Genomic DNA, 14261 nt, shown 5'->3' with positions numbered 1-14261 from the left:
GTAGGAATTATTCCTGGCTTGAAAGAAACTTAGCTGGATGGCTTGTAAGACCCTTATAATTCTAAGAATAAACATTGTGTGTCCTGGACTTAGTGGAGTACAGATTTACTGAAGGGTATGTTGAGGAGAAATAAGTTTGAGTTAATGAAATTGAACCACATTCTGAAACTCTGTAAAAGCCAAATGAGAGTTTAAGCTTCATTCCATAGATAGTAGGGGGACTGTCATAGGTTATGGTACTTAATCTCACACACAAATCCCGCTTCCGGGCTTTAATGTGTCTTTAAGATAGTCTTGGGTTTTTGAAGGTGTGAAGAGAACAGAGTACAAGTGTTCAGAGGTCCTACAAGACTGGAAGGAAAGACTTTTATTATGGACCCATTGATAGGTTTGTCATCCAGAGAATTAGCCTAAGTCTGGAGAAGCTAGCTATGAAAAGGTTAAAAATTCATGAAGCCCTTCTCCTGAGGTAGAGAGGGGCTGTCACCTGCATTGTTAAGAAGGAATCCTTAGATCTTTAGAAATACTTAAAAGTCATATTGTGCCAACTGCTGAAGTACATACAGAGCTCAATAAGATCCTCTGGGGGAAGGGAGGAAGAAGGATTCACTTCTTGTGTAACCCACATTCTCTTGATCTTAAATACATTTATCCATCCTTTCTCTTTGCATTACAATGAATGAGACTTATAACACTTTGATATAATCAATAACTATACCAATGAAAATCAAATCTCTAGAAGTAGCAAAATATATCACTTAGTATTAAAAAACAAACAGAAAAATAACTTATCTATCTTTTCACCTTTTTCTTTCCAACCTTCTTTATAATCATGCTTGATTAAAATTCTTTTCCTTTTATTTCCTTGATGCTTAAATCAACAAAAAGTTGTAGGTTTGATGTTGGGGTTTTTTATCCTGTTGTCTGATAACTTTTAAGGTAAATATTTTTGTCTATGAGGGAATACATTTGAAGTTAGGAGAAAGAAAAAAAAGTTAATTCATTATTATTGTATTTTTCCATAGTAACTGAAATTTTGTACTTATTATTTTCATAATAGTACTTTTATAGTGTTATTTTTAATTTACCCTTATTAGTTTTGTACTTTTTGTGTGTTCTCTTGGAGTTAGCATAATTAAATTCCTTTTTGACTGATCCACATTTCAGTTTTGTATAAAAGAGTAGTAGTGGTTTTTTGAACTTTAAAAAAGGGTCACTTTATTCATTTTATAGCATTAAATTCCCTATCAATATTTTTATTTTATTTTATGAGCTAATATTTTTCATATTGAATGTATGAGCCATCAAACTACAGTTATCCTAAAGAATGCTATACAGAACTTTAATCTTTAACACATTTTTTTTTTAAGGTGAAAATTAAGGGAGCTTTAGGAAAGAATAGAGGGAAGAATATAAGAAGGAAAAAATACTGGTAAATAAAATCTGAAAGATAGAAACAGGGAATATTCTCAGGAAAATAGCAACCCATCCAGGTTCCTAGAAAGTGACTTCACTAAGATTGTATAAAGGACTTTATGCTAAATATAGTTAAAAACAAGCTGTATTGGTTTCTTTTCTGGAAATATTGCTTCTGAATCTGTAGGAGTAGAGAAGAAAGTCAGGTGAATAAAAATCCTTTTTTTCTTGAAGTGCACAATATGAGATTCATGTTCATGTTACCAAAGATTTTTTACTTCAGCAAACATTAAGTGCCTACTTTGTGCAAGCATTTAAAATTATTTCATGCTAATAATGAAAAAAAATTGTGAATTTTAGTTTGCAGTTAATATGTTTCGAACATTACCACCATCATCCAATCCTACGGGAGCAGAATTTGATCCAGAGGAAGATGAACCAACACTAGAAGCAGCCTGGCCTCATTTACAGGTATTTAACTACAGGATTTCACCTTGTGGATCAGGGAAAAGAAAAGGTTGGTTGTTAGACATAGTCTGTGAGATTTTAAAAAAGCAAAAGGTTTCCCTTCTCTGTCCGCTGCTTTAGGAGCCAGCATGGATTCTTTAAGAACACTAAATAATGGTGTGCTAGAGGCAGCTCATACAAGTTCATGAGAGCTAGTTGTTAATTTTCAATGTGGTTGTTTACAACTTAGAAAATACCAAATATTACAAATTGAAGTTTAGTTATTGTTTCATCAATTTGTCTAGACTTAAGAAAGTGATGGGGGAAATGTTAATAATGTAGATTGGATTTACTTTTATGTCATACATGCCTTTTTTTGGAGAGCTGATTGCTAAATATTTGCCAACAAACCACTGATACTAAGTGAGTAGGAGTCAAAGATATTCATTAAAGCAAAAATGGGGAAACAGAGGACACCAGCTAGAATAGCTTGAGAGAATTGAGACTAACCTTAGAAAGGAAAAGGACAGGTTTAAGAAACAAGCCAGAAAGTAACGTGATAAAATAGTTCAAAGTTGTTTCTTACATCAAAATGTTAGATTTTTTTATTTCCTTTGTAAAACATGACATAAGTATAAAAATACTATATTGACAGACTGTATGCTATGAAGTAAGATTCTAGTTCTTTTCCAGTTAGATATTAGGTCCATATAGAAAATATGCCAAGCTTAAGTTTGACAGGTCAAGCTGATTATAAAACTCAGAATTTGTGCTTGGCTGTGTGCCTGCTCATTGCAACACTTTCAAGAACCAGGATACTTGCCATACACTAGGAGACTGAACATGACATTATTTGTTGACAGTCTTGGGTCCCTACTGTTAATATTGAGCAGCAAAATTTAAATATTAGTAAAATATTTATCTTATCACCGTAAGATTGGTTACTAGGTGGTGAATCTTTTTGACCATAACAACTCATAAGGATCAAAGAACTTTGTAAATATTGAGGGGATTTAACATGAAAAGTGTTATTCCATGGGAAAAAATTTTCCTCTAAGAAAGAACATGTCCAATATGCATACTGTCTGAAATTCTGTTTGCTCTAGCAATTATGTTATATATTAAAACATGTAATTAGCATTTGCTTTCTAGAAAACTTAGTTTTTTGTTTCAGGTGAACATTTTTGATTGTTGCTATCTAAAAGTTAAAAGTTCATTAAAAATGTAGTGAAAAAAAATTAAAATGTACAGTATTTTTTATTGCTATTCTTTCTCTCAAACTAATGCTACTGTTTGCATTTTTCCCTAGCTTGTTTATGAATTTTTCTTAAGATTTTTAGAATCTCCAGATTTCCAACCTAATATAGCAAAGAAATATATTGATCAGAAGTTTGTATTGCAGGTGAGAATTTTACATTAAAATTTTAAACCTACTCATTTACATTGAAGATTTTTTCAGTAAGTGTCCCTTTTCCTTCTTTCAGCTTTTAGAGCTCTTTGACAGTGAAGATCCTCGGGAAAGAGATTTTCTTAAAACTACTCTTCACAGAATCTATGGAAAATTCTTAGGCTTAAGAGCTTACATCAGGAAGCAGATTAATAATATATTTTATAGGTAAGTTAGATCTTGCATTCTATTAGCTTTTTTATGTGATATGTATTTGTTGTGACATTTAATACTCCCTCATTGTTTTATGTGTCTGATTAATAACCCCAATTAACAAACATTATATTGCTGTCCCTGTGCTTCCTCTCATACTCTTTTTTTCTGGCTTGTAGATAACCCTAGGTAACCTCTCAAGTGGGAATATAAGCTATGGCAGCTGGACACTAACTATATATCAGTGGAACTAACTTTTCAGAGTCTCATCACCATATTTTTGGTTGCAGGATGATGAGTTCCTTAGCCACGTTAATCTTCAAAGACAAAGTTGAAGGAGGGTATTGAGGGTTGGTATTAGGAATACCCCCATACCTCAATGGATATATACCCCAATACCTCCATAAAATTATAGATCCTTAAAGCATAGTAAATACCATTATCAGTTCTCTCTTTTTATAACATTTAAAAGAAAAATAACTTTGGACTCCCTTCACACTCAGAAAAAAAAAAAGCTTAAGTTTTTATTCTGATATTTACATAATAATATATAGTCACTTTGATAAAGTATTGTGTTTTTTTTTTTTCAAATGACAAAAAATTAACAATTTGAGTCTGAAGTATTACTGCTTTGGAAATTCCATTTACCAACACATACTATACCTCCTTTGTACCATCTTCTCCTGTGTGAATCTTATCATTTCAAAGGATAAATGGTTTTTCAGAATATCTGGAGAGCTTATTTTACTTCAGGTTCTATATAAATCAATAGTGTGATATAGTAGTAAAAAAGGCAATGCAATGTTGGATTGCATCTTAAAAGACATGATTTCCAGAAATAAGGGATCAGAAGTCCATCTGCATTCTGTTTTGGTCAAACCATATCAGGTTCTAAGTTTTGCATTCCTTGGTTGATAAACTAGAAAATTTCCAGAGAAGAGGACTAAGGATGGGGAAAGACCTTGAGTTCATATCATGTAAGGATCTATTGAAGGGACATGAAAGTTGTCTTCAAATATTTGAAAAGCTGTTTTTGAACCCAGAAGGCAGAGCTAAGAGCATAAAATGGATGTTTCAGAGAATGAGATATACAGTTAACCAATGAGGTGATTCAGGCCAATTCCAATAGACTTGTGATGAAGAGAGCCATCTGCATCCAGAAAGAGAACTATGGGAACTGAGTGTGAATCACAACATAGCATTTTCATCATTTTTGTTGTTTGCTTGTTTTTCTTTCTCCTTTTTTTTCCCCTTTTTGATCTGATCTTTCTTGTGCAGCATGATAAATGTGGAAATTGCACGTAGAAAAAAGAAGAATACAGTTGGCTGCTTTCAGAAGTAGTGAGTTCTTCATTACAAAACTTCAGGCAGAGGCTAAGTGACCTCTTGTCCTGGATGTTTTAAAGGGCATTCCTTTTTTGGACTAATGGGACTAGTTGACTTCTGAGATTCTTTCCAATTCTACAATGTAGTCATTCCATGAAATATCTTTGAATTATTCTTCATAATGCCTACGTGTAATGTAGGCCTTTGGATGTTTTCATTTTATATGCACTAATGATGATTATTTTTCTATTATTTTATATTCATGGCACAGCTAAAGCTAGGATCCCACAATAAGATTCTTAAGTCAATTCACCAAGTAATATTACATTACTATGTGTATAAAAATACATTACTTGTATTTCCCAGAGCAAACTGATCCTCAATCCAGGTTCTGCTGCTCAGTACTTGTAAATTTGGGCAAATCTCATTTCCAAAATATATAGAGAATTGACTCTAATTTATAAGAAATCAAGCCATTCTCCAATTGATAAATGGTCAAAGGATATGAACAGACAATTCTCAAAGAAATTAAAACTATTTATAGCTATATGAAAATATGCTCCAAATCATTATTAATCAGAGAAATGCAAATTAAGACAACTCTGAGATACCACTACACACCTATCAGATTGGCTAGAATGACAGGGAAAGATAATGCGAATGTGGGAGGGGATGTGGGAAAACAGGGACACTGATACATTGTTGGTGGAATTGTGAACACATCCAAAATGGTTGTGGCAGCCCTGTTTGTAGTGGCTAGAAACTGGAAAATGAATGGATGCCCATCAATTGGAGAATGGTTGAGTAAATTGTGGTATATGAATGTTATGGAATATTATTGTTCTGTAAGAAATGACCAGCAGGATGAATACAGAGAGACTTGGCGAGACTTACATGAACTGATGCTAAGTGAAATGAGCAGAACCAAGAGATCATTATATACCTCAACAACAATACTGTATGAGGATATGTTCTGATGGAAGTGAATTTCTTCGACAAAGAGATCTAACTCAGTTTCAATTGATCAAAGATGGACAGAAGCAGCTACACCCAAAGAAAGGACACTGGGAAATGAATATAAACTGCTTGCATTTTTGTTTTTCTTACCGGGTTATTTATACCTTCTGAATCCATTTCTCCCTGTGCAACAAGAGAAATATATGTTCAGTTCTGCACATATATATTGTATCTAGGATATACTGTAATCTATTTAATATGTATAGGACTGCTTGCCATCTGGGGGAGGGAAGGGAAAAATCGAACAGAAGAGAGTGCAAGGGATAATGTTGTAAAAAATTACCCTGGCATGGGTTCTGTCAATAAAAAGTTATTTTAAAAAAAAAAAAAAAAGTTTGGGCAAATCACTTAACCAATGTAGACTTCAGTTTCCTCATTATAAAATTGAGAGATCTGCAACGGATGACTTCTGAGGTCACTTCTAACTAAATCTTTGATCTTTGAATTAAGTCTCAACTAATTAGTTCATATTAAATCTGTGTTGTTAAGAACTAATTTTTATCTTTGTAACTATAGATCACAAATTTGGAGCATTTATAGATTTTTGGGTTTTGTGTATTCATAAGATTTCTATTTTCTCATACATTTTTTATTCTTTTGATAAAGTGCATGTCCTTCAGCTGTTTCTCCATTTGAAATTGAGAGTAAGGTTTAATTTAGGGATTGATTTATATACATATTTCCAGTAGAATAAAGAGAAAATTGGGTGTTTCACTTGCAAACATAATGTAAAAGTTGATGTTTAAACAAGACTAGGGATTCTTAAATTCCAGAGAAGAATGGTAAAAGCTCAGCACAATTCAGTGTTTGTATTGAGGAGGGATGGAGTTTAGTTCATACCTTGTTAGCTATTTCATACAGACAAGCTGATATACAGATCATGCCATGAATCTCAAGTGTTTTACTACAGGATTGCAGATTGAAATCTGGGAGGGACTTCATATCTAATTATATTAACTTAGTTCAGTAAATATGCTTGCTATATATCAAACAATATGTTGGGCTCTTGTGAGAGAGTATAAAAATAAGCATGATTCAGTCCTTTCCCTCAGTAAATTTACAATCTGATACAAATTTAAATTCAATTCAGTAAATATTTTCAACTAAGTGGAGAGAAAGGGTGTCAAAGAGGAAGGACAAAGTGGCACCTCAGCTAGTCCATAAAAGAAAAGAATGATTTCAACAGGAAGCAGTGCTGAGGGAATGTGTTTTTGATATGGGATAACAGCAATCTGCTTGGGATATAGGAGGTGAAAGAGAGGACAAGATAAAGCTGAAAAATGGCAAAATAAGACAAAAAATACAAATATTACAAGCTAATATATGATAGGTGACAGAGGTACTACTGTTAATAAGAACTGATATTCACATAGCTTTTCAAGACCCGCAAAGCATTGTACATATATTATTTGATCCAAATTTCAAAACAACCCAAGCTTCATTTTATAAATGAAAATAAACAGGCACATACAGTTTTAAGAGACTTTGTCTATGATCCCACAACTGTCAAAAGTTAGAATTTAAACCCAGATTTCTTTTAGCTCCAAGTATCTTGCTTTTCTTAACCTCCCACATTGCCTCTGCATCCCCAAAAAAATCTCTGGCAGTATAGCAGCAAAAGAAACTACTACCGCTGAGGTGATCAAGAAAGATTTCATGAAAGAGGGACAGTTGGACCTGGGCCTTGAAGGATATATAAAATTTCAAAAGATGTATATTTGAGGTGAAAGACAGTAGAAATTAAAGATTTGCACAAAAAAGGTATATAATATAAAGTTAAAGCTGCAAAGGGCATAATCAATTATATGGAAGTATTTTATATAAAACAGACATGGATATTTAAGTGGACTCTTTGTACAATATGAATCACCATTGTGGAAGAGAAGTCAAAAAAGTTAGTGAAATCTTGAATTTCGTTCATAGAAATTAGCATGGTGAGGGGTGGGACTTTATCATGGTGAGACTACAACTTGGAGTATTGTGTCTGTCCTGAGAACCAAATCTTAGAAACTTTTTTTTTGGGGGGGGGGGGGTGAGGGGGGGAAGGGTGGAGATTGGTCCAGAAGGTGATCAGGATGGTGAAAGGGACTTGATTCTTTTAAACCCTGTTTCCATTTGAAAGAACCTGGAGATCGTTATACATAGTATGGTAGCTTAGATTTGGAATTTAAAAGTCTGAGTTTGAACAGTGGCTATATTATTTATTATTTCTGCAACTTTTGGCAAATCATTTGACCTCTCAGGGCCTTGGTTTTCTTTTCTATAAAATACAGAGATCAGACTTAATCTCTAAGATCCCATCTATTTCAACATTTTTAAGAATGTAGTTTCATTGTTAATATGGGGACATTTGAACCTATGAACCCAAGAGAGTTAGGAATAACAATATCCCTCCCCCTGAAACCACCAGATCTGCCTTCTCAACCGTCATTTTTAAAAAATTGTTTTTTCCCCAAATACATGTAAAGACAGTTTTTATATTTGTGTTTTAAAATACTAAGTTCCAAATTTTCTCCCTCTCCCCTCATTGAGAAGGTAAATAATTTGATATAGGTTATACATGCCTCATAGCCATCATTGAGGAGAGAAATCATGGTAAAAAAGGGGCTTCCTTTTTCATTACTATCAGCAGCGATTTCTGATCAATTTCTGCCAATAAGTAGATAAACCCCAGAGCTCTGGGAGAGATAGTGCCCTCCAGACTACTGATCCAGACTACTACTTTCAGCCCATACCTTAACAGCTATCCTGTGGGGATATAGAGCCAGCCATCTCCAGGATAGGCATGTCAACCTGGATGAAGTGTCAGAGCTCTCTGAGGGAAAGACAGGAAACATTGTGTCCAGGTAGAGAGCCCAGGACCTTCAACTTGAGAGCCTTTGGGTTTCTAGCCAATCCCCATTCAATCATCATCCCAGGAAGCAAGATGCAACCTGACAGCTGCTCCTGTAGGTGCTACTGAACCTTAGCTACCAAAAACCTAGAGAAAAAAGTTCCTGCTTCCAAAATCCTCAATACTATCAAATGATTCAACATCAAAAACTGATATATTATCCATAGAAATGGCATTTTAAAAGTGGCTTTAGCTCTTTTTGTGGTAACAAAAAATTGGAAAAGGAGTGGATGCCCATCATTTGGGGAATGGCTAAACAAGTTGTGGTATCTGAAGATAATGGAATATTATTATTCTATAAAAATAATGAATAAGCTGATTTTAGAAAGTCCTGGAAAGATGCAGAGTAAAATAAGCAGAACTAGAAATATACTGTACACAGTAACAGCAAGAATGTGCAATAATCCACTATAAAAGACTTGGTTCTTCTCAGTGGTTCAGTGATCCAAAGCAATCCCAATAGACTGAGAGAAAATACCATCTGCGTGCAGAAAAAGATCTATAGAGACTGAATGTAAAGTAACACATGCTGTATTCACTTCTTTTTTTGTTACTCTCTCCCATGGTTTTTTCCTCTGATTTTTCTCTCCCAACATGATTCATGTATTAAAAATAAATAATTTTTTAAAAAGAAAAAGTGGCCTTTACTTCTGCTTTGCTACTTTTCCATCTGATTTGCAGCTGAAACCTTCATTAGAATATGAGCTCTTATTATCATATTAGAAATGAGACTGCATTTTTCCTCCTTATTTCTGTTCTCAGAGTTTAGCACAGTGCTTTGTACAGATTAAATAATTAATAAATACTTTAATTTGTTCATTTATTCAGCCTCATTCATTCAAATGGTAGGATCAGAAGCAATGGAGAGAAAAAAAATTAAGTGATCCTTTCCCCTAGTTTGACTAAAAAGGAGATGAGTTATGTACTTGAAGAGATTACAGAATCAAGTTGAAAGTGTTTAAGATTGGGAGAAACCTGCACATATTTGAAGATGCCAGATTAGTGCATAAAGTTAGCTCAGAGAAAAGGGAGAACAGAATTTCTCTGATTTTTGTGGCAAAAGATAACATAATGGAGGGATTTTTAAGAGACTTCATAATGGAAACTCTTAAAGTCCTGCTCCAGTGGTACATCATGGTGTAGAGGCTCATAGCATAACAAGTTCTACCCAGCTGGAATGATTTTGAATATGGATCTGGTAATCAGAATCTCTGCTGTCTAAAGGTTTGCTAGCTAAATTTTGAATGCGTCTGTGGAAGGAATGCCTACACAGAAGAATCACAGATTCTTCAAGTATTCATAATAGAACTGCTTTAAAATTAGATGCATTTGTAAGATCAGTTTTTTTAAAAGAAAGAAATTTTTTCTGAAATATAATCATACAAACCCAGTATCTTTATTTTTGCAAATGGCTCTCTTTTTTTTTTTAATAATTATAACTTTTTTTTTACAACATTATTCCTTGTACTCACTTCTGTTCCGACTTTTCCCTTCCCTTCCTCCACCCCCTCCCCCAGATGGCAAGCAATCCTATACATGTTAAATATGTCACAGTATATCCTAGATACAAAAATGTGTGCAGAACTGAACAAGTTCTCTTGTTGCACAGGAAGAATTGGATTCAGAAGGTTGTTTACCTGGGAAGACAAACAAAAATGCAAACAGTTTACACTCATTTCCCAGTGTTCCTTCTCTGGGTGTAGCTGATTCTATCCATCATTGATCAATTGGAACTGAATTAGATCTTCTCTTTGTTGAAGATAACCATTTCTCTAGAGAGCTGAAACTATTGGGTTGATGCACTGAGGTCGGAACTGCTAAGCACTTGAAGCTAACTACTGATTGGACAATACTCTATGGGCATATGCTTGGAAAACGGTCTTTTCCACTATCTGTACTGGCTCAATGATTGGTGTATAGAGAATTGTAGGAGGGACTAGGGGGTGGAGTAAGACAAGTGAGGGTAACACTCTTTGGCGGTAGATGAGGGAGAAGGTGGTTGCGGAGATTCAATCGCTTCTATCCTGTTCGATCCTGTGTCTAAAACCAAGAATAAAGATTAAGGACTTTTGCTTATCCTGACTCCAGCTGATTCTGGGGTGTCCTGGCTGCTAGCCCTGTCATTATACATTTCCATCAGAATACATCCTTATATAGTATTGTTGAAGTGTATAATGATCTCCTGGTTCTGCTCCAAATGTCTCTTTAAAGAAAAATTTCTGAATCTCCAAGCTATAAGTATAAGAACTAAGAATTGTTTTGGACAGAGTCTCCGACTTTAACACATGTAGGTATGGCCACATATAAGCTTTAAATTTATCCTATTTTTCAAAGACCTTTAATAGTTTTATGTACTTTTTTCCCCTTTTTTTTTGGAGGGAGGGGGAATTCTGATAAAAATCATCTTTATGGAATTCTACTGTACATTCTTTGTGTTGCTATTTAAACTCAAATTTCCTTTCTTATCTTTTTTTAATATAAACTTCTTTACTATATGCAAATAACACTGCAAATACTTGAAATTGTCTCCGGATTAAATAATGAATTTAAATCCCTCTTTCATATTTTTTAGTAAATAACATGTGTATATGTTTTCCAGACTTTTATTCTGAGCTATAAAACTAAGTTTGAAAATTAACTTTTAAAAAAAACAAACACAACATAGTTGCTTTGGTTGAGTTTAAGGATTACTTGGTAAGAAGATAAAAATTGTGAACTCAATTTCATAATGTTCTTGAATGTATGATGAATGAATGTATGTACTTTCCACAGATCTTCTTCCTCTCTCAGTCTCTTCCCTTCCCCTTCTCCATCTAAACTACATTGAAAACTTACATGTTTTCTATATTTATGTTATTGAGATGATAATATGAGATGAGAAGATATTCAAACAAAGTGAATTTGAATTTGCTTTTGTTTTTAAGCAACTTGCAAGCTTGCAAAGAAATATATTAATAGGTAAAATCACATCAGGAGAATAATTTAGATATAATCATTACATGATTCCTCTTTTTTCTTTATTTTATTTTTAAAAAGAGTAAGAAAAAAAGAACAACAGAAAAGGAATACAAAACAAAATAAAGCAAAACAAAAGAGAACATTGTCATGTGCCTAGCAGAACATCAAGGAGGATTCAAAATATATAGCAACAAATTAACCAGATCAAGAAAGTATATATTTTAGTAGAATTTATATTCATGAATGTCATTTTTTCTTCCTTTTAAATTGTTCTTTGGTTCTCTGCTGTGCACCTTATTTATTTTATTCTTTCTCCCCCTTTATCCTTCCACCCACCCATCAGCAAACTGCAATTAAATATAAAAACATATTTATCATATATACATATTTGTACATACATACATGCACGCACACACACACACACACACGCGCGCGCGCGCGCGCGCGTTTTCATATCCCTGCTGATTCTTTAGTTAAATTCTGCTCCCTAATTTGCCTTGCTTATTACTTAACCACCCACAAATCCCTTCTTTATCTTCTTCCTTCAACCTTTGCTTCCCCATCCACCCATCCCTCCCCACTTATTTCTTTTGGATTTTGGAGGGTGCTATATCCTTCATGGCATATATGTAATGTTGTCTATTAAACACTATGAATAGATTTTCAGAACTATGAGCCCTTCTCTAAATGCTTCTGTATCTATTCTTTTGCATTTCATTTGTATAACATGATTACCATTTTTACTTTAACTCTGCTACTAATCTTCCTTTTGAGCTACCTTATTCTTGATCTGAATCTTAAACATACAATGTACATTTCCCTTATTAAAAAAAACCATAACCAGTTTATCCATGTTTACACAGTTTGTTCATGTTGAGTTCCTTAAAATTGCCCTTTGGTATTGGCTCTTCTATGTTAAATTTCCTGCTGAGTTCGACTTTGGTTCATTGAAAATCCTGAAAATCTGCAAGTATGATTGAATGTCCATTTTTCCTCAATCAGAATTACAAATAATTTTGCTGGACATGATGTTTTTGGCCACAGGTCTAGTTCTTTTGCTTGTCTATAGATATGATTCCAGGACCTGCAGCCTTTTATTGTAACTGCTGATGAGTTTTGTACAATTCTTACAGCTCCAGGATATTTGAATTGTTTTTTTCTTATTTCTTGAAAAATTTTCTCTTTGGATCTAGAGGGTTTCAAAATTTCCTGTGTGTTTTCCATAAAAGATCTCTTTGAAGTGGTGATTGGTGGATTTTTTTCTATTTCTACTTTGCTCTAATGTTCTATCATATTCTAGGACAAGGTTTCCCAGAGGTGTTTGCACTTTTGACAGGCTAATCTCCAGTCCAGGGTCTTTCTTCAGATCTTGTCAGGTTGAATCAGCAGGACCCCTGTTCTGTTCCAAGTATTCTTGATTTTACCCACTCTTATGTTTGCCCTGAGGTACAGATTTGTTCAGTTCTCAGGGAGAAACCTGGAGAGCTTTCAAGTTGCCAACCTACTGCACCATCTTCCCAGAATCCTCTGTCATATAACTTCTCTTTTAAGAAATCAATTTTTCACATAATGGACAGAGCACCAACCTTGTAGTCTTAGAGGACCTGAGTTCAAATATGGCCTCAAATACTTAACATTTATTAGCTGTGTGATTGGGCAAGTTACTTAACCTCTGTTGCTGTGCTCAAAGGACTATAAAAACAGTGCATATCCTCTAATCCAGCAGTCTCACTACTGCTGCTTATCCCAGAGAGAGAATATAAAAACGGGAAAAGGATCCATATATGTAAAAATGTTTGTAGCAGTTCTTTTTGTAGGGGCAAGGAATAGCAAGGATCTGGAAATTGAGTGGATGGCCATCAATTGGGCAGTGGCTGAATAAGTTATGTTATATGAATTAATGGAATATTATTGTTCATTAAGAAATGATGAGTAGACTGATTTCACAAAAGCCCAGAAAGATCTACATGAACTAATGCTGAGTGAAGTGAGCAGAACCAGAACATTGTACACAGGAACAGCAAAATTATATGATGATGAATTGTGATGGATTTGGCTCTTCAAAGCAATGTGGTGATTCAAGACAGTTTCAGTAGACTTGGGATGTAAAATGACAATCACATCCAGAGAGAGTACTATGGAGACTGAATGTGGGTGAAAGAATAGTATTTTTACCTTTTTGTTTGTTTTGTTTCTCATTTTTTTCTTTTGGTCTGATTTTTCTTTCACAGTATGACAAATATGGAAATATGTTTAAAAGGACAGCACATATTATTAATCTAGATCAGATTGCTTTCTGTCTTAGGGAAGGGGAAGGTGAGAGAGAGAGAGGGAGAAAAATTTGGAAACTATATGTATTTAGAAAAATAAAGTACTATTGAGAGAATAAAATAAAAACTTCAGTTGCCAAAAAAAATCACTATTTTATGTTAAAAGATTGAATTTCATACAAACACAATGTTTGCAATTTTGAAAACTATTTTGGTGGGAGAGAGGAGGGAAGTAAGAAGGGAGGGAAAGGGAGAGAGAGGAAGAAAGAGGTGGGGTAGAGAGGGAAAGAAAGAGGGAGAAGGAAGGAAGCACATGAGCAAGTGAGAAATAAAG

At 34.1% G+C, this 14261-nt stretch overlaps 1 protein-coding gene across 7 annotated transcripts in view; it reads left to right on the top strand.

Moving 5' to 3' along the window:
* Nucleotides 1-14261, top strand: part of PPP2R5C (protein phosphatase 2 regulatory subunit B'gamma) — a 202231-nt gene that overhangs the window by 142729 nt on the left and 45241 nt on the right. For all 7 annotated transcript variants that reach the window (XM_051978353.1, XM_051978355.1, XM_051978356.1 and 4 more), the window contains 3 exons: nt 1777-1887; nt 3173-3265; nt 3348-3478. In XM_051978353.1, the coding sequence (XP_051834313.1) occupies nt 1777-1887; nt 3173-3265; nt 3348-3478 (335 nt within the window). The remainder of the gene's footprint in view (nt 1-1776; nt 1888-3172; nt 3266-3347; nt 3479-14261) is intronic.

This window comes from Antechinus flavipes, chromosome 2, assembly GCF_016432865.1.
Source record: "Antechinus flavipes isolate AdamAnt ecotype Samford, QLD, Australia chromosome 2, AdamAnt_v2, whole genome shotgun sequence".
Taxonomy (NCBI): domain Eukaryota; kingdom Metazoa; phylum Chordata; class Mammalia; order Dasyuromorphia; family Dasyuridae; genus Antechinus; species Antechinus flavipes.
The sequence above is the reverse complement of the archived record's forward strand: the minus strand, read 5'-3'. Positions and strand labels throughout refer to the sequence as shown.